Source organism: Antedon mediterranea, chromosome 8 (genome assembly GCF_964355755.1).
Source record: "Antedon mediterranea chromosome 8, ecAntMedi1.1, whole genome shotgun sequence".
NCBI classification, from domain to species: domain Eukaryota; kingdom Metazoa; phylum Echinodermata; class Crinoidea; order Comatulida; family Antedonidae; genus Antedon; species Antedon mediterranea.
In genome coordinates, this window is record NC_092677.1 from 18,560,741 (window position 1) to 18,583,274 (window position 22,534).

The window sequence follows — 22,534 nt, forward strand, 5'->3', positions numbered from 1 at the left end:
GATATCTAAATCATTATTATAATTATGATCATTATAATGTCTTCATTTTTATTTTTTTTCCGAAAAAAATTAGACAACGAGGCTCCAATTTTTTATACTTGTCCATCAAATATTACTATGGCTACTGATTCTAATCAAGCATCAGCAATAGTGAACTGGAGTGACCCAAGTGTGTCGGACAACAGTGGAGAGCTCTTGTTGAGTGTTCAGTCTCATCTGTCTGGTGACATGTTTAGAATAGGGCAAACATTAGTTGTATATAATGCAACTGATCCTTACAACAACATAGCAGTTTGTTCTTTCATTATTTATATTTATGGTAAGTGCTGATTTTGTTTTATGATACATATGTTGATGTCCTGTAAGATAATATAACAACCACAGAAGAATTCAGCCCTCTTTATATAGTATAGTTTGAAAATGACTTGGCGTGACCGAGTTATTTTCCATAATGTTACCTGTGTTGAAAATCATGATAGTGTGTTAAACTTAGAAACACTTTTATTTGTAATGATAGTATCTCAATTTTGGTTTCAAGTTGATTTTGTTCACTCGAAATGTTTTACATTACATTTAGTATTTCTTCAATTTACTATTGTTAATTTTCAATAGATGATGATGATCCAAACTTGCAGTGCCCGTCTGATATTACAACTAATACAACATATGGCCAACATGACACATACAATGTCACCTGGAGTAATCCGATTGTAAATGACAATTCTGGTGAAGTTATAAAACCAACGTCCAAGTACACATCTGGAAACAATGCTTTTAACATTGGAAGTACTGTTGTTATATATGATGCAGTTGATAGTTCAGGCAATGCAGCAATGTGCAACTTTACAATTACTGTTACTGGCAAGTATTCTTCCATTGTTTGTTGTATTTCAATTGAATATAATTTAAAATCAAAGCATTGCATGTGCCTTTGCAAAGATGAAAACAAAACACGGGGCGGAAATAAGTTATTCATCAGGAATCAATGTAATTTCCCGGTATTTTTAAAACATACGCAACATTTTTTAAACGTTAGTTTATTGTAGTTCTTAAAGTAACCCAGTTTTAGATTAGTATTTAAATATACTTTGATATTTACATTAATTTATTTACATATAAATATTACAGTGCTCTATTTTATTTTAGATAAGAAAAATCCAGTTATCAATAACTGTCCAATTGATACGACAGTAAACACTACTACGGGACTACCGACTGCTAATATCTCTTGGATAGAACCAACAGCAATTGACAATTCTGGGTATTGGGGTCTCACAGCAGACATTGGACCAGGAAGTGAGTTCCCAATTGGCAATATTGTGGTGACATACACTGCTGAAGATCCATATGAAAATACTGCTACGTGTTCATTTACTGTCACTGTAGAAGGTATGTTAATACTTATTTTGACCAAAGTGATTATGAAGTAGTCAGTAGCTTTGCTATTATATATAATTGAAATAAGTACGCTCTCAAAAGGAAAAAAAAATCAAGTACATCTAATCTGGTACATATACTGTACATGTTTATTTACTTGTTTATATGTATAAAGATTTGTGTTATCTTTTTATAATTATAGATAACGAAGCACCAGTGTTTACATTCTGTCCTGATAGTCAGTCAGTAAACACTACTAACGGAGAATATATCGGTGTTGCTACATGGAACACACCAACAGCTAGCGACAATTCAGAAACTTTACCAATTATCGTTGGCTCACACAACACCACATTTAAATTCTCAGCTGGGAATACACTGGTACAATACACTGCAACTGATCCATACGATAATGTTAATACGACGTGTACCTTTACCATTACAGTTGAAGGTATTCTTTTGAGTAATTGCTCTTGTTGATTTATTTCATCTTCAAGTTATTATTACAATAACATTGATACTGTTTTTCCGTTATTTTCTTATAACTTGTTTTATGATATTATCTATCTACTCAGTACACTATGTGAAACACGATATTAAATACACGTGGATCTGAACTTTTCTCTGCCATGAGCCATCTGAATAAACATTGAAGCTATTTCATTTTACGATAATTATGATAATATATGTTGTCATCATTTGTAATGTATACGTTATAAGCCTATGCCCCTGTGGCCGTTTTTTCACATGTATATATTCTGAGATCCCTCTCCATTTCTTTTTTCTCCATGTTCTTCATATATATATATATATTTAAAGAATGGAAATAAAGAAAGAATGCATTACTGTACTTGTTTCATTAAGTTATAATAATATCTAAAAAAACTTGAAATCACAGATAATGAAGCACCAATTATTACGTCTTGCCCTGAAAATATTGAGACAACTACTGATACTATAACAGATTCTACCACTGTGACTTGGACACCTATTACTACAGCTACCGACAACTCGGGTGTAGCACCAAACATCAATACTACTATTGAGCAAGGAGCAACATTGGCCATTGGGAATCATACCGTTGATGTAACTGCAACCGACAGTTCTGGAAACATCAACACCACATGTTTTTTTAATATTGAAGTTTTAGGTAATAAATTACATAATGTACTCATCCTTTGTATTGAAACTGCAAGTAAATGTATTCTAACTTATTAACCCTTTAAATTAATTATTTGGGCCTTCAATATCTAATTATAATCTAACTCAACCTGATTAGAGTATACTGGATTTCTCTATGGTAAAAATCAGTATCGAAATGAAGTATATATACCAGTTTACTGTATTTGCCATTACGTAAATTTATATATTTTTGCAGCTAAAACTATCAAAATAATCATCTTAATTTAATTCTTGTAGATGATGTACCTCCTGTACTTACATGTCTAAATGACACATTTCTTATGCTTGGAAATACAAGTTCTACCGTTGTTGTCAACTGGACCCCAGCTAGTGTTTTTGATAATTCTGGGCTGGCTATAGTGCTTTATTCTTCACCAAAGATGAGTGGTGACAAGTTTAATATGAGCACTTTTGTTATAACTTATACTGCCATTGATGCTTTTGACAATATAGCTACGTGTACCTTTACAATAACTGTTAGAGGTAAATGAAAATCAACTCAATTTTTGTAATTTTATAGCGATTTAAACTTTACTGGTATAATAAGTACTTGGCTGTAGGCGACGCAATTAGCATAATACATTCCACTGGCTGGCTGCATAAAAAAGATTTATAATTCAAAGGTGCATGACCAAGTAGCTTGTCATATGATGCCAAATTGTAGAATGGTTATAAGGTCTGATATATCTGCTGACCCATATAAAATATCTAAAACTGTATTGATTTTTTTTATAGATTTGAAATTACCATATTTTGAACAATTTCCGGAATCGTTTACCGTAGAAACAGATCCTGGGTTGTTAGCAACAGCTAATGTGTCATGGATTGAACCAGTTGCTATTGACAACAGTGGTATAAAGAGAACAGTGCAGAATTATTATCACAATCAGATGTATAATATTTCAACATACACTGTGATGTATTTTGCTTATGATAACTCAAATAACAATGCAACATGTGAATTTGTCATTTCAGTGGAAGGTAGGTATAACGCAAGCATTTGAATACGCAATCATTTGAATACCTAAATCTATTTTGAGATTGGTGAATTGATTCCTTATTTTTAAACATCTTTTTGTAATTTGCACTTTATAAATTCAAAACCATTACCCATTCACACGTACAATACAAATGTAACAGAGCTTTCAGATGCTAGTTTTGTCATGGTCGGTATTATGTAAAATAAACGCCTAGATTGTTTTTGTCGTCTTGAAAATACTCGATTTGAGCTCAGGTATTATACGTAAGAAATATTAAGTTGAAACACTGTCTAGAACCTGGACTATATATAAACTCCATTTAAAAAAACTCATGACTCATTCATATTCAGTCAAAGTAACATTTATTTTTTCTTGTCTTTCATAGAAAATAAAAATTAACAGTAAAAATTATTAAAATAAGAGGGGCAACATTCCTAAACAGCAAAGCTTGTATAAGGCAGCCATAGAAAATTTAAAAAAAAACAGGACAACACGGGAACCGGAAACAGGACAAAAACAGTAATGAAGACTTTTAGATTCAGGGTACCGAAAAGACTAAATATCAAAACTACAATGAGTGAAAGGATAATTAAACATAACTAGATAAGAGGTGCCGTTTCAATTTAAAAGAAAAACTTTTCTTAGACAAAGCACTTTTTATATTAACTGGTACGTAATCCCAAAGTTTAGGACCAGTAAACTTAATGCTATGTTTAAAAGAAGTAGTTTTAAAAAAAGGAATACGTATTTGATTTGCACTCCGGGTACTGTGGTTATGAAAATTAAGATTGAAACTAAATAAATCATCAAAGTGTGATGGCAGGATCGAGTTTAGCCATGAATAGAGGAAAACACTTTGTTGAAGATGGTTAATATCCTGAATTTTAAGAAGACCAAATGAAGAAAATAAAGGATTGGAATGGGATAAAGGAGGAGCATTTGCTATGTATCTTACGGTTTTCTTTTGGATCAATAACAGTTTGTTTAAGTAGGACGGGTATGTATTACCCCAAATAACATTACAGTAAGTGAGGTAAGGGAGGATTAGTGAACAGTAAAGAATCCGGAGTATGTTTTGAGGGATGAAAGATGATAATCTATATATGATACCAGAACTTTTGGATATTTTGTTTTCGATTTGAGTAATCTGATGTTTCCAATTTAGCTTACAGTCCAGATAAACACCAAGAAATTTAGTTTTCTCAACAATAGGTATTAATTGATCTTTAATTTTTAGTTTAAAAGTACTAGTATTTAGTGGTATTTGTGAATTTTTGAACACCATACAACAGCACTTCTTTAGATTAACAGAAAGTTCGTTTGCAGAAAAGTATTTTTAAATTTTGGGTAGATTTTCGGTTGATATTTTAAAAAGGGAATCTATATTTTTATCAGTGTAAATTAGAGTTGTGTCATCAGCATACAACAGAAAAGAAAACATATTTGAGGCATTATGGATATCATTTATGTATAATAAAAATAATAGAGCCCCAAGCAGGGAACCTTGAGGGACTCCACAAATAATAGGAAGAAAATCAGAAAGGGTGTGTTTAAATTTAGTGCATTGCTTGCGGTTTGAAAGGTAGCTTTTGAATAAATTATATACAGGGCCACGGATTCCATAAGTATGTAACTTATATAATAAAATATCGTGATCAATTGTATCAAAGGCCTTCGAGAGGTCAATGATAATACCAATGGCAAATTCACCCCTCTCGAAGGCCCCAACAATTTCATTTGTTAATTGAAGAAGTGCGGTGGATGTATTATAGTTCTTACGAAAGCCAAATTGTTTATTGTAAAGTATACTATTTTTTTGAAGATAATTGTATGTTCGATCATAAATAAGGCGTTCAAGTATTTTGGAAAAGATCGGTAGCACTGATATAGGACGGTAATTACTGGAATCAGATTTGTCACCAGTTTTAAAAATAGAAGTTACTTTAGCTAGTTTAAGGGTGTCAGGAAAGGTGCCATTTACAAAACAAAGATTAAAAATGTAGCAGAGGGGTTCGGAAATAAAAGGGATAAGTTGTTTAATAATAGACGGGTTAATATCATCAATGCCAGGTGCTTTACTATTTTTGAGGCGCATAACAATATCCATAATCTCAAAAGCAGTCACAGGAATGAGAAATAAAGAATTTATGGATGGCGGAGGGAGGTAATCCTTAAAATTTGCATTAGATGTGTCTATATTTTTGGCGAGGGTAGGTCCAATATTAACAAAAAAATTATTTAAATAATTTGAAATTATGTTGGGATCATCCGTTAAGTTTACTTCGCAATTTATAGTGGACTCTTCGAAATTCTTACTTTCATTCGTTTTTATGAGACTATTTATAATTGTCCATGTTCCTTTGATATTATCCTTCTGCTGCTTAAACTTTTTTTCATAATAATCGCGTTTTTTTAATTTTATTAAAGATTTAAGGGAGTTACGGAATTGCTTATATTCATTTATGTTTTTGTCATTCGGATAGCGGAGGGATTTGGAATACAGTTTTTGTTTATGCTTTATTGAATTTAAGAGTTCATCCGTCATCCAGGTCTTTATTTTTTTTCCCTGCAGACTGCTCTTGAATTGGAAAATGTTTATCATACAGTCGTTTGAATTCAGTTTCAAATGAAAGTAAAGCAATATTAGGATCATCCGTACCATAAACACCAGTCCAATTCATGTTAGACAAATCGTTGTTTATGTTTGAAATATTTGTTTCGTTAAATTTTCTGTAGGTATGATTAGGGCTTACATAGTTTTTGGGACGGTTTGGTATATTTGATAAGGGTGTAATGTTAAAAATAGGCAAATGATCACTAATGTCACTATAGAAAAGTCCAGATAGACTTGATGATTGATTGATTAGATAATATATTGTCAATTAATGTTGCTGACGTTCGGGTAATACGAGTTGGTCTATTGATTAAGGGTAAAAGGAAATTACTAAAGACAGAGTTAACAAAATTGTTGGATTGATTATCAGACTGAGGTTTAAGTAGGTCAATGTTAAAATCACCTAATAAGTAAATTTTAATTGTTGGTTTTTGCTAGATTATTTAACAGGAGATCAAAGCGTCAATAAAAGCATTCGTATCAAGAGATGGTGCCCTATAGATTACACCAACAATAATGTTTTGATTGGATTCAAGTTCAAGTTCAATAAAAAGGGAGTCGCATAGGGAGGGGTCTAGGAAAATATCAGTTCTCTCTTTGAACACATTTTTATTTCGAACATACAGCCCTACACCTCCACCAGCCCGCCCTATTCTGTTTTTTGAAATGAAAGAATAACTGGAGATATTGGTTAATGGATTATCATCTTTCAACCAGGTTTCCGAGACTGCAATTATATCGAAATCATAATTTACATTGGTTAAAAATAATTTGAAAGAATCAATGTTATGAAGTAAACTTCTAGAATTAATATGCAAGGAAGAAAAGTGTTTCACGTTACTGAGCTCTCCAATTAAGTGGGTTAGTTGGTCAGGTTGATAGTACTTACAATTGGGCTGGATAGAGGAAGAGAAGAAATTGGTATCAGGGTCAAAGTCATGAACATGTTTATCATAGTCTGCGTATGGGTTGAAAATTAAATTATTTAATTGATCTTGGTTAGGAAATGTTTCGGTACAGGGGTTCATTTGGGAAGAAAATGACATATAAACAAGTAGAAATCCAACACAAAAACAAAACCAGATAAACTGGGGACAGGTTAATGAGAAAAATAAAAGTGCCAAGTGGAATACCAGAGATCAGTCTCCATAGAGATAAAAGTGCCTACACATTTTTTTTTCTGGAAAAAAAAAATATAAAAAATGTCTTATTAATTTTGTGAAAATATAAACGAGAACAATTATTTCAATAATGAATTAGGAAATTCAGAAAAAAAAATTATGAATAAACAAGTTGAGGAAACACTTTAAATTTAAGGTAAATAAATTAATAATAATTTCAAAAATTTAAAGTTTATGCAAACAAAATATGTTCTTGAAAAAATCAAATGGATCTAAACAGTTCCATGTATGTGTAAAATAAGAGTTAAATGTTTTCAAGATCAGCAAAAGAACGAATTGGCTTCACAACATCACGGCCTTTAACTTGGATCAATGCAAACACTCTTCCATCTACCGACCATGCTGACCATACCATACTATGCTCACTTGTTTTGCGTAACAGATCGATGCGTTTACGGGTTAAGTCTTCCTGTATGGATAGGCCAGATTCCTTTAGCTTCCTCCGAGCCGTAATCACCATCCTACGATATCTATAGGAGACGAACTTAACAATGATCGGCCTAGGCTTGTTTTGATTTTCTTTCCTTGTACCAACCCTGTGTGAACGATCAATATTATCAGGAACCAACTTAAGCCCTAATTTATTTTCAGCTATGCCAATAATGATGTTATCCGTGTTTTCGTTAGCCTCCTCTTTCACACCGAACACACGAAGACAATTTCTCCTAGAATATTGTTCGAGATCGTCGGCTTGCTGATTTAAATTCTCTACCGCCTGGTCTAATTCATCCATAATGGAATGTTGCTCACGGTGATGATCAGCATACACCGATTTAAAGTCCTTGTTTACTTTACGATCAAGTTCGTTTACCGTTTCTTCAAGACTGTTAACTTTAATGTTTATCATATTAGTTTGATTAACAACCTGACTAAGTTTGTCATCTATGATAGTCGTGTGATCACTCTCAAATAACTCGATCACTATTTGCCTAACCAGCTGTGCATGCCTAGTAACCGAACCCTTAGCGGGAAATTCAACAGTGGATTCAGCCATTCTGATGATCGTTACGTCTATAAAATCACTTTAATCAAACTAAAAACAATGCACAGAAGAAAATATAAGTTATACTTAGCTGATATAGGCAGTAAATAAATAAAATAGTGATAATTCAGGAGACTGATTTGAAGGTAAAGTCCACTTAATCATGGTATTTAACAGAGCAATCCAAACGATGTTACTCGGCCGAGCTCCACTGTTAGAATCAAAGATCACTTCAATTTAAACACTTCCATTATATATTCATATTCATATTCATTTATTATCCAGAAAAAAAAACCAAAAAATTCAAAAAGCATAAATTACATAGAACAACAAAAATCACAGAAAAAACGCAGAACACTATCGTGGCGGATTGTCAAAAAGCAAAAATATCGCTATAAAAGACTCTCCTGATAGTTCTGGTGGCAAAATAACATTAACAAGGTTAAACATTTAACAACCCGGTAACATTGAATTTATGTAAAACAGAATAAAAATTGCAATCATTATAAATAAACATGTCTGTGATATATACCGGAATCTCATCCCACATCCGTGGAAATGAAATAAAAACAGAATAAAAAAAAAGCATTAGTACGAGACTTCTCATGTCTGAAAACAAGTTTCTCACTTCTACAGGTTTAGGTAGCAAAGCACCATCAATTAGGAAATCTGTACAGAGGCACTTCACAACAAATTTAACACGGATGAATTTAAGTCTATTATAAATCGTGGGTAATTTTAGAGTCCGTAACCTTTGTTCGTATGACGGCCGCATGTCATAATCCATGTGAAAAAAAACGTGGGAAGCATGATCGTGTAAAGCGTCTCTGAACAGATTCAATCTGATTGATGGTGCTTAAATGGAAACCAGACCAGTGAAGCGTATTCAATTAAAGGCCCAATGATAGACTTAAATAATTTAGGAAAAACGGTCTGATCATTGGTTCTAACACACCTTTTAATAAATCCTACAAGTTTATTGCATTTACCAGTAGTCAGAGAGATGTGTTTATTCCACTTAAAATCTGAAGACAAGGTAACACCAAGATATTTGTATTCTGTTACACTTTCTAGTACTTTATTATCAATTTTATAATGAAAGTACTGTTTTACTTTCGATCTAGAGATCGACATAACCTTACATTTATTGTTATTTAGAGACATATAATTATCATTGCCCCATAGGGCTATGCCAGTTAGATCGTCTTGAAGCTTCAAACAACCATCTTGATTATTTACTCTGAACAACACAGTATCATCTGCATATAATGCAATATTTAAATTAACTACTGATGGGAGCTCACATGTATACAAATTAAAAAGAATAGGTCCCAACACGGAACCTTGGGATACCCCCGATAATACATCTTTCCAATCTGAAAGTGAACCTTTGAATAACACTGCTTGGCTACGGTTAATCAGAAAGGATTGTAACCAGCTCATGAGCTTACCGGAAAAGCCATATTTTTGTAGCATATTAATGAGAACTGAATCACAAACCTTGTCAAAAGCCTTGGACCAATCTAAAAACACAGCATCAACTCTTGGTGGTTTGTTTACATCTAAACATTTAGCCCATTGGTGGTAAATTGTGGCAAGCTGTGTTACACACGATCTTTTGTTACAGAAACCATGTTGTGTGGAAGGCAAAAGGCCAAGTTTATCAGCATGAGAAACCATGTGCTTTCCAATAAAGCGCTCAAGCATTTTCCCGACAACTGACGTCAGGGAGATGGGGCGATAGTTTACAACATTGTCACCAGGGCCTGATTTATGTATTGGTACAACATGGGCTACTTTCCAGTCAGCTGAGACTTTACCGGTTTTAATTGAGATATTAAATATCTCAGTCAAACACCAATGATTGTGAAAGATGACAGTTTAAGCATTTTAGGGGAGATACCGTCAGGCCCTGGGGATTTATTCCCATCTAATGAAGTAATCAGACATTTAACATCTGCTTCATTGATCAGCAGATCAGAAAGAAGAGGATCAACCAATGAAGCTATCATCTGGTTATCATTGGGTACAGGTTTAGAAAAGTTACTATAAAAAAATGTATTAAATTTATTAGCAATTAAACTAGGATCATCTGTTGTGATGTTATCAAACTTAAAACTTGTGGGAAAACATTTATATCTTTTAGCATTTAACGAACGCCCAAAAATGTTTTTGGTCTTTTGAGTTTGTTGCCAATTGTTTTACATATTCATAGTAACTCTTTTTACACATATATTTTACATTATTTCTAATTACCACCTGTCCCATAGATTAACATTTTCTGGTTTAGATTTAGCCTTTTTATAGGCTCTTTTCTTTTTTCGACTTAACCTGACAACCTCTTGTGATATCCACGGAGGTCTTTTTTTAACACTACCTTTGCCTTTAGGTACGATCTTATTAAACACTTTCAAAAGCATATCCCTAAAATTTATCCAGGATGTATCAACATCATTTACAACTAGACACGAATTCCAATCTGCAGATTCTAATTCTTCGTGTAATAGGTTAGGGTTAAGTTTTGAGTACAGAAATTTTGATCTATTTGGTAGTTTTCGAAAACCAGTTAACTCTACATTCATATTAAATTTCACGCCCACATGATCACTTTTACCCAGGCCTTCAATTTGTTCAATATTGAACAACTCAGGCCTATTGCTAAAAATTAAGTCCAAGGTGTTGCCTTCAACAGTATTGTTAGCTATTCGTGTATAAAAATTAACAATTTGTACAAAATCAAGCGACTCCATGGAGTCAAAAATAAGATGTTCAAAGTTATTTACAAGATATTGTCTTTGGTGACGAATATTAAAATCCCCTAAAAGAATGATGGCTTTGTAGTGATGACTATTATCTAGTACTTCTTCCATGGCATTTAAAAAGTTTTGTGTGTACAGAATAGGTGCATTGGGCGGGCGATAGGAGCATCCGATCAAGATTTTACCAAGCTTACATGTAATCTCAGCCCACACAATTTCCAGGTTGTTGTGATTAAACGCAGTTGTTGTTGGGGTACACGCATCACTGATGACCAGCATCACTCCACCACCATGCCTATTTCGATCGTTCCTGAATATCTGGTAACCACTCCCTATAATTATTTCTGCATCACTGATTTCATTGCCGAGCCACGTTTCTGTAATCGCAAGGATGTGAGGTTTTTCTGTATCCAAAACAAGCTGCAACTCTGTTAATTTATTGCAGACACTTCTGGCGTTATACAGCAGTCCAGTAAGTTGTTGTGTACTGGGAGAAACCACACTGTTAGAAGACTCACTGCTGCAAGTACCAGCTGATCCATCAAAAAACGAAGCATTATGTGGAAGGAAGACACATTTCAGACAAATCCATTCTTTTCTTGATGAAATAATATCATTAAAGTCAATATCTGTCTGTCACTCCCTGGCAACGCTGATGATATTCATTGAGACAGCTGGAACATAAAATAAGCGGGGTGTTCTCAATATGTTTGTAACAATAACGACATCCTACATCCATTGTAGCATTCATGTACGTCAACTGGCTAGGCCCAGAGAAGGGCAATGAGAAGTTTAGGGAATAAGTAATTCGGTCTTTACTTACCCTATTTAGAATACGGTAATGGAGTATTGTAGCAGTCAAACGATGTCCAAAGCTGGAAGTATCCTAGGCTCGAAGTAAATAAACTATACGGAGTGTAGAAACCACATATCCACACGAAGCGCGTACGTACGTGCGCAGTGTAAGGCTAGGCTAGTTCAGGACAATAATATATACAACGGTACAATAATTGAAACACGATAACATACAGTAACACGTAGTAAAATATGTAAAGTTAAAACGCTAAATATCAAAATGTAATAGTGCTAATAATTAGGACAAACTAATTATTATCGTAAAACTTGTATTAAAACTCGCAATGGTTTGCTCATAAAATGTCGATGTCTTCTCGTTGAAAACTTGACGCAGAGAGAGAGAGAGATCGCTCGTTTCGCGTTCGCTATGTTTACAACAGCAATTTGCATAACTTTACGCGTTGAGCGCACACACGCAAATATGTGTGTGAAGTTCCTACATAGCTCCCCCCTAGCTCTTAGCCGCTAGGTGAGAGCGATAGAAAAAATAAGTTCATAAAGTTAGTAAAAAGTATTCAGGTACAGTCATGCTCATTGAATTTTTGTGGCCAATGTACGTGTCGTCCAGAGCGAGTTTGGCGGGGTGGCGACGGTGCGATTGCAATGTGCGTCTCTGTCGTATGATGTTGCTGCCTGACTAGGTCCGTAGAATTAGTTTGATCCGTATCTAAGTAAGCCGGTTTCAGTCTATCGAGACTTACTGTGTCCTGTTTTCCTGCTAGTTGTACAACGAAAACTTTGTCGCTCCTGCTAACAACTTTAAACGGGCCATTGTAAGGGCACTGTAGAGGCTTGCGGACTTTATCACAGCGAATGAAAACGTGTGTACACTTAGCTAAATCTGTATGTACGTGTACCTTACGAGAATTGTGTCGCGTCGGTGTTGGACGTATGTTTTGCATAATGCGCTGCAGTCGATGAATATAGTTACTAGGGTCCAAGTCAGCATTAGTGGAAGAAGGCGTAACAAACTGCCCTGGCAAACGTAACGTGGTGCCGAAAACTAATTCTGCTGATGATAGCCCCAAGTCTTCCTTGACCACCGTGCGAAGACCAAGAAGTACTAGCGGTAAAGCATCTGACCATAGCTGAGGGTCGTCGAGGGCCTTAAGCGAACCTTTGAGTTGGCGATGGAACCTTTCTACTAATCCATTTGCTATTGGGTGGTATGATGTAGTGTGTATGCGTTTCGTACCCAGTAAGTTCACTAGCGCATTAAACAGCGATGATTCAAACTGGCTGCCACGATCGGTAGTAATGGTCGATGGTGCCCCAAACATGGACACCCATTTACAAACGAAAGCTTTAGCGACGGTTGCTGCCGAAATATCGGGAATAGGTATGGCTTCTGCCCATCTCGTAAAACGGTCAATGCATGTCAATAGGTAGCTGTTGCCATCAGACGGTGGAAGCGGACCAACAAGGTCGATGTGGACATGATCGAAACGCGCGTCTGGTGTGGCAAAAGTTCCCAGCGGTGTAATAGTGTGGCGATGTACTTTTGCCTTTTGACACTGAACACAACACGTCTCGATTCATGCTAGGCCAAACGTATCGAGTACTCACTAACTTCAATGTAGCCCTAATTCCAGGATGCGATAGTGAATGTAACGAATCGAAAACGGCCCTGCGCAACTCCTTAGGGACGAAAGGTCGAGGAGTGCCCGTACTTATGTCACATACGATAGTTCCATCACTGGTGGCTATTGGTGCGTCATGTAAATCAAAAGTTGATTCCTGCAAATGACGAAGTAACTCCTCATCATTCTTCTGCTGCTCGGCCATGACTGTGAAGTCAATGACATCTGACGACTTCGCAGTAAGGACAGGTGTGTTAAAGGTGTTAAGATTGATGCGAGATAATGCGTCTGCAACTTCGTTTTGCGAACCCTTAACGTGTCGGACATCGGTGGTAAATTGTGAGATGTAATCTAGGTGACGAATCTCTCGAGGTGAGTAGCGGTCCGAGCTTGCTTTCAGTGCAAATGTGAGCGGTTTGTGGTCTGTGAGGATGAAAAATTCCCTTGCTTCAAGCAAATGACGAAAATGTCGGATTGCAAGGTAAGCGGCTAACAGTTCTCGTCCGAATGTGCTGTACCTTGTTTCAGCTGGATTCATTCTGCGCGAGAAGAATGCGATAGGATGCCAGACGTCTTTTACCATCTGTTGTAGCACACCACCAACCGCAAAGTTAGATGCATCAACCATTAAACATAATGTGGCGGATGAATCGGGATGTTCCAGATAAGTTGCCTCTGCAAGTGCTACCTTAACAGCCTCAAAGGCCGTAATCGCCGTCGGTGGTAATGTAATTGATTTTCGAGGTTTACCTGCCAGTAAATCAGTCAACGGATGAACTATATCTGAACATCGAGGAATAAAACGCCTGTAGAAGTTGAATAATCCTAAGAATTCACGCAGTTTACGGACTGTGTCAGGTACAGGAAATGTTTCGATAGCTTCTATCTTGGAACGTAGTGGTCGGATACCCATGTCATCGATATGATGTCCCAGAAATGTCAAAGACGAAACTCCCCATTCACATTTGACAGGATTAACTACAATACCAAATTCTTCAAGACGGTCGAACAACAACTTGAGGTGAATTTTGTGTTCTTGTTCGTCATTGCTGGCTATGAGAAGATCGTCGATGTATGCGTATACAAAATCCAAACCACGTAAAACTTTATCGATGAACCGCTGGAATGTCTGTGCTGCGTTTCTAAGTCCAAACGGCATTCTTAAAAATTCGAACATCCCAAATGGTGTCGTTATTGCGGTTTTCGGCACATCTTCTGGTGCAACAGGTATCTGGTGATAGGCTCGTACCAGGTCAATCTTAGAGAAAACTTTCTTTCCCTGAAGCGTAGCTGTGAAATCGTGAATATGAGGGATTGGATATCTATCCGGAACTGTAGCATTATTGAGGGCTCTGTAGTCTCCACATGGTCTCCAATCACCTTCTGTTTGCTTCACAACCATGTGAAGCGGCGAAGACCAGCAACTTTTTGACGGTTGAATAATGCCCAGCTGAAGAAGCATATGGTCGAACTCAGCTCGTGCGATCTTGAGTTTCTGTGGAGCCAATCTCCGAGGTCGGGCAGCAGCGATCGATGGACCTTTGGTAGTTATACGATGAGTGACATCATGCTTTAGTTTGGCCTCTTTGAAACTCGGACGTGTAATTTTGGGAAAATATTTGCCTAGTATTGATTCATAACGTGAATCAATCACAGGTCGAGGCAAAACAGGACTAAGCGAGCAGAGCTTAGATGCAGTACCTTGCACACTTAAATTAGTAGTAGAATCAATTAACTTGCGGTGTTTAACATCGACTAACAAACCAAAATGTTGTAGAAAGTCTGCGCCGACAATTGCTGAGGGAACATCGGCTATAGTAAACACCCATCTGCATGTCCGTCTAAAACCAAAATCAAGTGTTAAAGAAAGTTCACCATAGGTGTTGATTTGAGAGTTGTTAATTTAACTGCTTGCAAAACAAAATCACTTTTTCGCTGTTGACGGTCTTGTTTTGTTGCAGGAAGGACGCTAATCTCGGCTCCTGTATCTACTAAAAACTTTAGTCCAGTATCTCTATCATAAATGTGAAATAAGCGACTATCAGAAACGGTGCCGGACGAATTCGTCGCAGTTATTCGCCGGCTTTGGAGTTTTCCAAAGTTGGGAAACTGCATGGCGACCTGCACCTACGTGCTGCCTTGCCAAACTGGGTGTGATACCAGCACTGCTCTGAGTCATTTTCATTGGTTTGTGTTCGTTTAGCACTGGAAGAACGGTTCCGATTTCGGCCTCTGCTTCTGCTCTTATCCCGATGTTGATCGTTTGCCAAGGATGATACCATTGCGGTCAACTTGTTAATTTCAGCTCGTAGCGTTTGAATTTCGTTTCGGTCGGCGTTAGCACTTGTGGGGTTAGAGATTGCGGCTACTCTGGGTTGGCTGGGAGACACCTCTAAAATTCTGTCGGCTAATTCCGCTATCTGAGCGACGGTAACGTTTCCGCCTGTTGCGGCTAAAATCAGTTACACGTTATTGGGCAATCGCTGAATGAACAACTGTTTCAAGATCGAATCCTCTAATGTGCGGCTGCCTAACAACTGATACATTTTGCGCAATAGTTGTGTTGGTTTTCTGTCACCCAATTCCTCCGTAGTGATCAGTTGGTGCAACCGTTTCTTCTCCGAATCGGAGGTCCGCTTAATTAACTCTTCCTTTAACTTGCTGTATGGACCCTCAGCAGGAGGAGCTAAGAGCAGATCACGTACCTCCTGGACGATCGAAGGCTATAACGACGCCACGATATAGGCAAATTTCGTAGCTTCCGTGGTAATATTGCGAGTTGCGAACTGCGCTTCTTGGGCAAACCATATCGCGGGATCGTTAGCCCAAAATGGTGGTAGCTTGAGGGTATATGCCGCTAACGGTAATGCGCGTTGCGTGGCGACTGGTACCCCAGCATCACCTCCCGCTTGATCCACAGCAACTGCTGCTTCGGCTGGAGGAGGATCTTCCATTTTCGCCTCAAAAAATTAATAATTGTTTTAGGCCTACCTTATAATTAAAAGTAAACTGTGTAACAGAAATGTTTTCAAAAATAGTTGTACGTAGTACTATATATATAGTACGATCAATGCTGTTTGCTGCCTCGTATACAGGATAGGCTTAGATAGGCCGAGTATCGCTAATAGTACAAATGTTACATACAAGAAGTACAGCCTACAGATGAATACTCCACTAGTCCATACGAATCACGTCGGGGTCGCCACTTTAGGGAATAAGTAATTCGGTCTTTACTTACCCTATTTAGAATACGGTAATGGAGTATTGTAGCAGTCAAACAATGTCCAAAGCTGGAAGTATCCTAGGCTCGAAGTAAATAAACTATACGGAGTGTAGAAACCACATATCCACACGAAGCGCGTACGTACGTGCGCAGTGTAAGGCTAGGCTAGTTCAGGACAATAATATATACAACGGTACAATAATTGAAACACGATAACATACAGTAACACGTAGTAAAATATGTAAAGTTAAAACGCTAAATATCAAAATGTAATAGTGCTAATAATTAGGACAAACTAATTATTATTGTAAAACTTGTATTAAAACTCGCAATGGTTTGCTCATAAAATGTCGATGTCTTCTCGTTGAAAACTTGACGCAGAGAGAGAGAGATCGCTCGTTGCGCGTTCGCTATATTTACAACAGCAATTTGCATAACTTTACGCGTTGAGCGCACACACGCAAATATGTGTGTGAAGTTCCTACAGAAGAATGGGTCAGGCTTCTATTCCCTGGTGTATATCATGGGTCGACACCGTTGCCACAGAGGCTATGCCTAGCCTAGGCCTAGGTATAGTCCAGAAAAATAATATAAAAAGCTGGAAATATCCACAGATATCCATCAAACTGTCCTCTTCTCTTATTTCTCTCTTACTGTAAACTTAATTTCATTTAGTTCAGGATTTGTGAGATTTTTGGAGATTGTAAGTATTGTAATCAAGACGATTTTTAATAATCTCATTGGTGTCGAAGATACCGAGCGTACATTTGTTTTAAAGATGTATTGACCCCCTGAAAAAAAAAATTTTTTCAATATTTTTGTTGAATAGGCCATTTTAATTGCACATAAAAGTTATTCACTTTGACCTCAATTTGGATTGAAAAAAATAATTTTTTACACGGGAAAATCGCAATTTAATGCAAAAATTAACCAACCGGAAACTATTTGTCTGGAAGACAAATGTGTTCCGGTTTAATTTAACCCTTGACCTGAGTTAGCTCATAAATATTCATATTGTATGGATACATCGTGTGGATGATGATGCTTTCCAAATCAACAGCCAACAACGATAGCAATGCATGCGTGCGAGAGAGTCGAGTAGTGATGCGAGACGAATCTTGAAGAAAACACGAAAACTATAGCTAGCAAAATGCTAAGTTAGAATTATAGTTGGTAACTTTGATGTTGAATCTTATTCATTTAGGTGAGTTTTTGTTTCGCTAACAGGAGAGGCCTAGCTAGGCCTAGGCCCGAATTTGCTGCTACTGTACTACTAGGGCGCGTTTATACAACACGCTATTACACGCATATTCTACACGCCTACGAGAAGTGTGTTGTATAACAACAAAGAGATTCCGTGTAATGAGATTTTAATTGCAAAAAAGGCTACTTGGCTGAATCCTAAAATTTGGTGGATTCCCGGTCGCCGTTACCGTGTTGGAAGTGTCCTCAGGGTATATTTTGACCTCTCGTTAAAACAGGTCGTAATATCAATCATGTCATGCGACGTCTAACAAGATTGGGCCCATTTATTGCTGCTTCGCTGCCAGCAATCATCCTCCTACCACGTCTTACGCCTAGCCTGGTTGGGCCAACTCGTAGTGGTAGTAGGCCTCTATAGACTATCGTTTCCTACTCCAAACAGAATAAAAAATAACATCGCAAAAATGGCATCTTCTTCCATAGTGTATAGATGAAATAATGAAACCCTTAAAATAACTTTTATTAATTTAAATGAACCGAGAACAAAATAAACAACAATGCAAACGTGAACGAATACAATAATGAAAATGGTAAAAACCGCGCGAATACATCGGACAGCGAGGAGGCGACGATGATTGTTGACAACCCAGCCAACAATTCAATTCAAGCGATCAACGATTTGACCTTTTATCCTAGCATGCACTGCGTGTTGATGAAACTTCCGGTACAACACGGTATCGTGATTTCTAGTATAACAGCAAACGTTAAGGTGGGTTGACCTCGGTCCGAACAACACGCTAAAAATTAAAGCCGTGTTCAAATTTAGGGTGTTGTATAAACACGACCCTAGTCTACTACTACTACTACTAGCACTGACAGTCTCGAGTAGCCTAACTGCTGCCTACTTCTGTCTCTAGAAGTAGAGTGTAGTAGGCCTAGGCAGTACACTGCTAGCTAGGACTACAGTAGACCACAACCAGAAGGGATGTATTTTTGTTTCTATCATGATGAATTGGTTTAATTTTTAAAGATTTCAACAATCTATTCGGCAGTGAAAATTTAAAAAAAAAAGAAAATCTAAATATTGTTTTGGATGTTTTACTGATGCAATATTTTAAAAATATTTTCTGTATCAAATGCAATAGGTTCAAATTAACATTCCGCAAATAAACATTTTATGCAGATATTTTGACACAAATTTCTTTTTTTTTTAGGTTGATTGATTGAACAATAAGAGCAAGTAGTGAGAAACATAAAATGTATCGTACAGTGGCAACATTCACAGTTTATTGAAACGTTTCTTACTATTAAAATGACACTTTGTAATGGATGTGAGCGATCTTAGAAGACTATAGCTGTCGTAATTACTGCCACAATCAACACATTGATAATTAGTAGACAAATTGACACAAAAAACAATACAGGAATTCAATAAGATATACTGTATATATATATTTTATTAACTCCTTTTGCACTGTAATATTTACAGTAAAATTATGAAGTGTAAGTAAATTTGAAGAATTTATCCTGTGTACTGTTGTAGTAGTTGTTTTTTTATTTATTGAATGTTATGTTTACAAAATAATATACTGTACATATAATACAAAAAAAATTATACAATATTTTACAAGCTGGACAAGAACATATTGGCCGAATGCAGCAGGAGAGTCAGAAATATTTTTCCTGCAATATCCAATCATATTCCAATACCGAGTCTATCATTGTTGTCTTTGGGTGACCTCTGTTCCAGTCTTCATCAGCTCAACGTCTTTAAAAAAAGTAAAAGCAAAGTATGAAAATCTGGAAAAAATAGATCATGCATATTTAGTGCAAAATTGGGTTAGTGAAATTGCTTACTTTGACATAGTCAAATAAGTATACTACCTTTCTATGGTAATTAAAACACATTACTTATAATGTTATAACTTATAAAAAGAGAAAATAAATATTTGACTTACTACAGTACAGAGAACATTTGTTTGTGTTGTAAAATGGCTAAGCTGGCTTTTCCCCTCTGTCTACTTGTACAGTGCTGCTGGAAGGTTCTCAATTTCAGGCTTGTATTGCAACCATTTTCCCTGAAAAATGTTTGTTTTATTTTTATCATAAAAATTAGTTAAACAAGCTTCAACTGTAAATATATATGGTACAGCAAGCTGGCTGTATTTTCGGAATGTAGCTAAGATTGATGGCATATAGCCTAGGCCAGTCTATGAAGAGTACAATGTATAGGGCCTAGCTGGGCATCTTCTGCAGGGACCCGATTGTCACAGTCTGCTTGCTACTAGCCTATGCAGCAGCATGTATTAATTATTCTAGGCCTAGCCCTGAACTGAAAAAATCCCAGGCTAAGTTAATTAATTTACCTTCCTGTTATTATTGCGTTATATATATTATTATATTTTTTTTAAATAACCGTCTAGGCCTACTTACCGACAAATTAACAGCTCAGCTTTACATATTTATACGATCAGGCCAGGGAAACCCACAGCAGTCGAGTCGCGTCGATCTCTGGTGGTGTTGTTGTATCAACGTGCATCGTCCATTGTTAGATCAGATCTCTGCTGTGTGGATGCTCATTAACATATCATGCATATGTATGAGTTAGCTCTACCGGCCTAATTTCTGAGCCGATGAGTTCGAAAAAATGGTAAACTTATTTTGATTTTTTTTATAAGCGAAATCAATATTTTTTTCGGATTTTTTTTCGGTGAAAGTGAATAACTTTATGTTAACTACAAAACGGTCTATTGAAAATTTGATTTTTTTCATCTTTATTTTTCATTTTTTGGGGGACAATACATCTTTAAGAGTTGACACAGAAACATTTTTACACGTTTGTATCAAGGTTATCTGCAAATCGAGTATTAGTTATAGCCTACTTAGTTAATTAAATGCATATAATGGCAGGTTTACATCTTTCATACCCGGCTAACTTCTCTACCAGTACAACCGCAGTGTGTTTTAACCTAAAGTATAAAACATGTTGTAGACTTATATAATATCAAAATGAAACATTGTTTTTTGTTCTTTCCAGATAAAGAACTTCCAAATATTATATGTCCTGATAATATAACAAAGGAAACAGATCCTGGAATAGCCTTGACATTAGTAACTTGGAATGTACCTGTACCAACTGATAATGTAGCAATTTTGCCAACCAGCGCAGTGGCTATTCCTCTCGTTTCTCCTCCTGTAAATATTTATATTACTGGTAATGCAGCATATGAGCAAGCTTACACAGCAGAAGATACTTCAGGGAACATTGCTTCCTGTACATTCTATATCACGGTTGAAGGTACTGTACATTCTTCAGTTTCTGAATCTCATGGTTTACACTATTGTTTTAGAAAAACATGAGTATGTTGAAATCGACATCTTACAAGTATTAATATGTTAAAATTTACCAGGGATGACGTTGAATTGTTGCATTAAAATATACATTGGGTAATGGTAATATCTGTCAATCATGTGAGAGGTTTGGGTTCAAAACCGTTACCATTTGCTTGTATCTCCAGTCAATGTTCTATACTCATTGCCTCGTATCTCGTGCTTGATCCGTGTGTGTAAATTCTTCGTGGTACCATAAACGGTATGGTACATGATTAAAAAACCTATGGGATTATCTTCCATTTTGCTGATCGTGGTCCTATACACTAAGCCAACTGCGAGAGCAGTCTTTTACCGAAGAGGTCACCTCTGAATACACGATAGACAAGTCAGCAAAAGTGAGATTTCTGTGGATACAATTTTAAAATAATCTGATTGCTGGTACAAAAGAAAAAAGAAATTCCAATAAATAATTCTCAACATTGTGTATAAATATTTTCTTAACAGATAAAGAACCACCTGTGATTACTGACTGTCCTCCGGATATGAATTTTTTTTAATTATTTATTTTTTTGAATTTAATACTGCTACATGGACAGAACCAACGGCAGAAGATAATGCAGGAACTCCAAAACTTGTAACAACACACAGTAGTGGAAGCAAGTTTTACACAGGTGACACGATTGTAACATACACAGCCGAAGATGGTTTTATGAATACTGCTACGTGTAATTTTACAATAAATGTACAAGGTTAGTGTTAAATTTTAATTAGTTACTACTTCTACTTTTTTTATATTTTATATAATTCTTTAAAAAAATATTTCCAAAAACAAAAAACAAACAGGCATCACATAACAATTGTAATAAGATATAAAATGATGTAAAGAAATAATCTGGTATGTCATCTTAAAATTAAAATGAAAAGTTCACAAAAAATGAACACAATCTAAGAGCATGTTATTCTTCTACAAGTGAAAATTAATAATGAATTGATGATTAATATGCTTACGATATTACTTTACTTTATTGCCAACAAAAACATAAACAATCATCATTAACAAAAGAAGATAAGATTATTAACTTCATATCCCAAAATGATGGTTTGATCATTTAAACAAAAGTTATAAATCCTAATATTCTAACGATATCTCATATTGTTATTTATTTTAAGTTATACTCTAATAATAAATGTTTCATAGTATCACTTTTACAATAGGAGAATGATTTATATATATATATGTATGATTTGTTTAGATATTGAACCAC

General features: G+C 35.9%; 1 protein-coding gene and 1 long non-coding RNA gene across 2 annotated transcripts; one reads left to right on the forward strand and one right to left on the reverse strand.

Moving 5' to 3' along the window:
- Positions 1–117: 117 nt before the first annotated feature.
- On the forward strand, positions 118–21,826 carry LOC140057682 (hyalin-like). The gene is made up of 8 exons (XM_072103402.1): positions 118–319; positions 613–861; positions 1,147–1,389; positions 1,580–1,828; positions 2,276–2,503; positions 2,797–3,042; positions 20,974–21,234; positions 21,774–21,826. The coding sequence occupies exons 1-8, from the start codon at positions 118–120 to the stop codon at positions 21,824–21,826; spliced, it is 1,731 nt and encodes a 576-aa protein (XP_071959503.1).
- LOC140057067 (uncharacterized) lies at positions 19,369–20,427 on the reverse strand. The gene is made up of 3 exons (XR_011846856.1): positions 20,370–20,427; positions 19,895–20,014; positions 19,369–19,704 (listed from the first exon to the last, which is right to left on the reverse strand). It is a non-coding gene; the product is annotated as an uncharacterized lncRNA (long non-coding RNA).
- Positions 21,827–22,534: the final 708 nt, after the last annotated feature.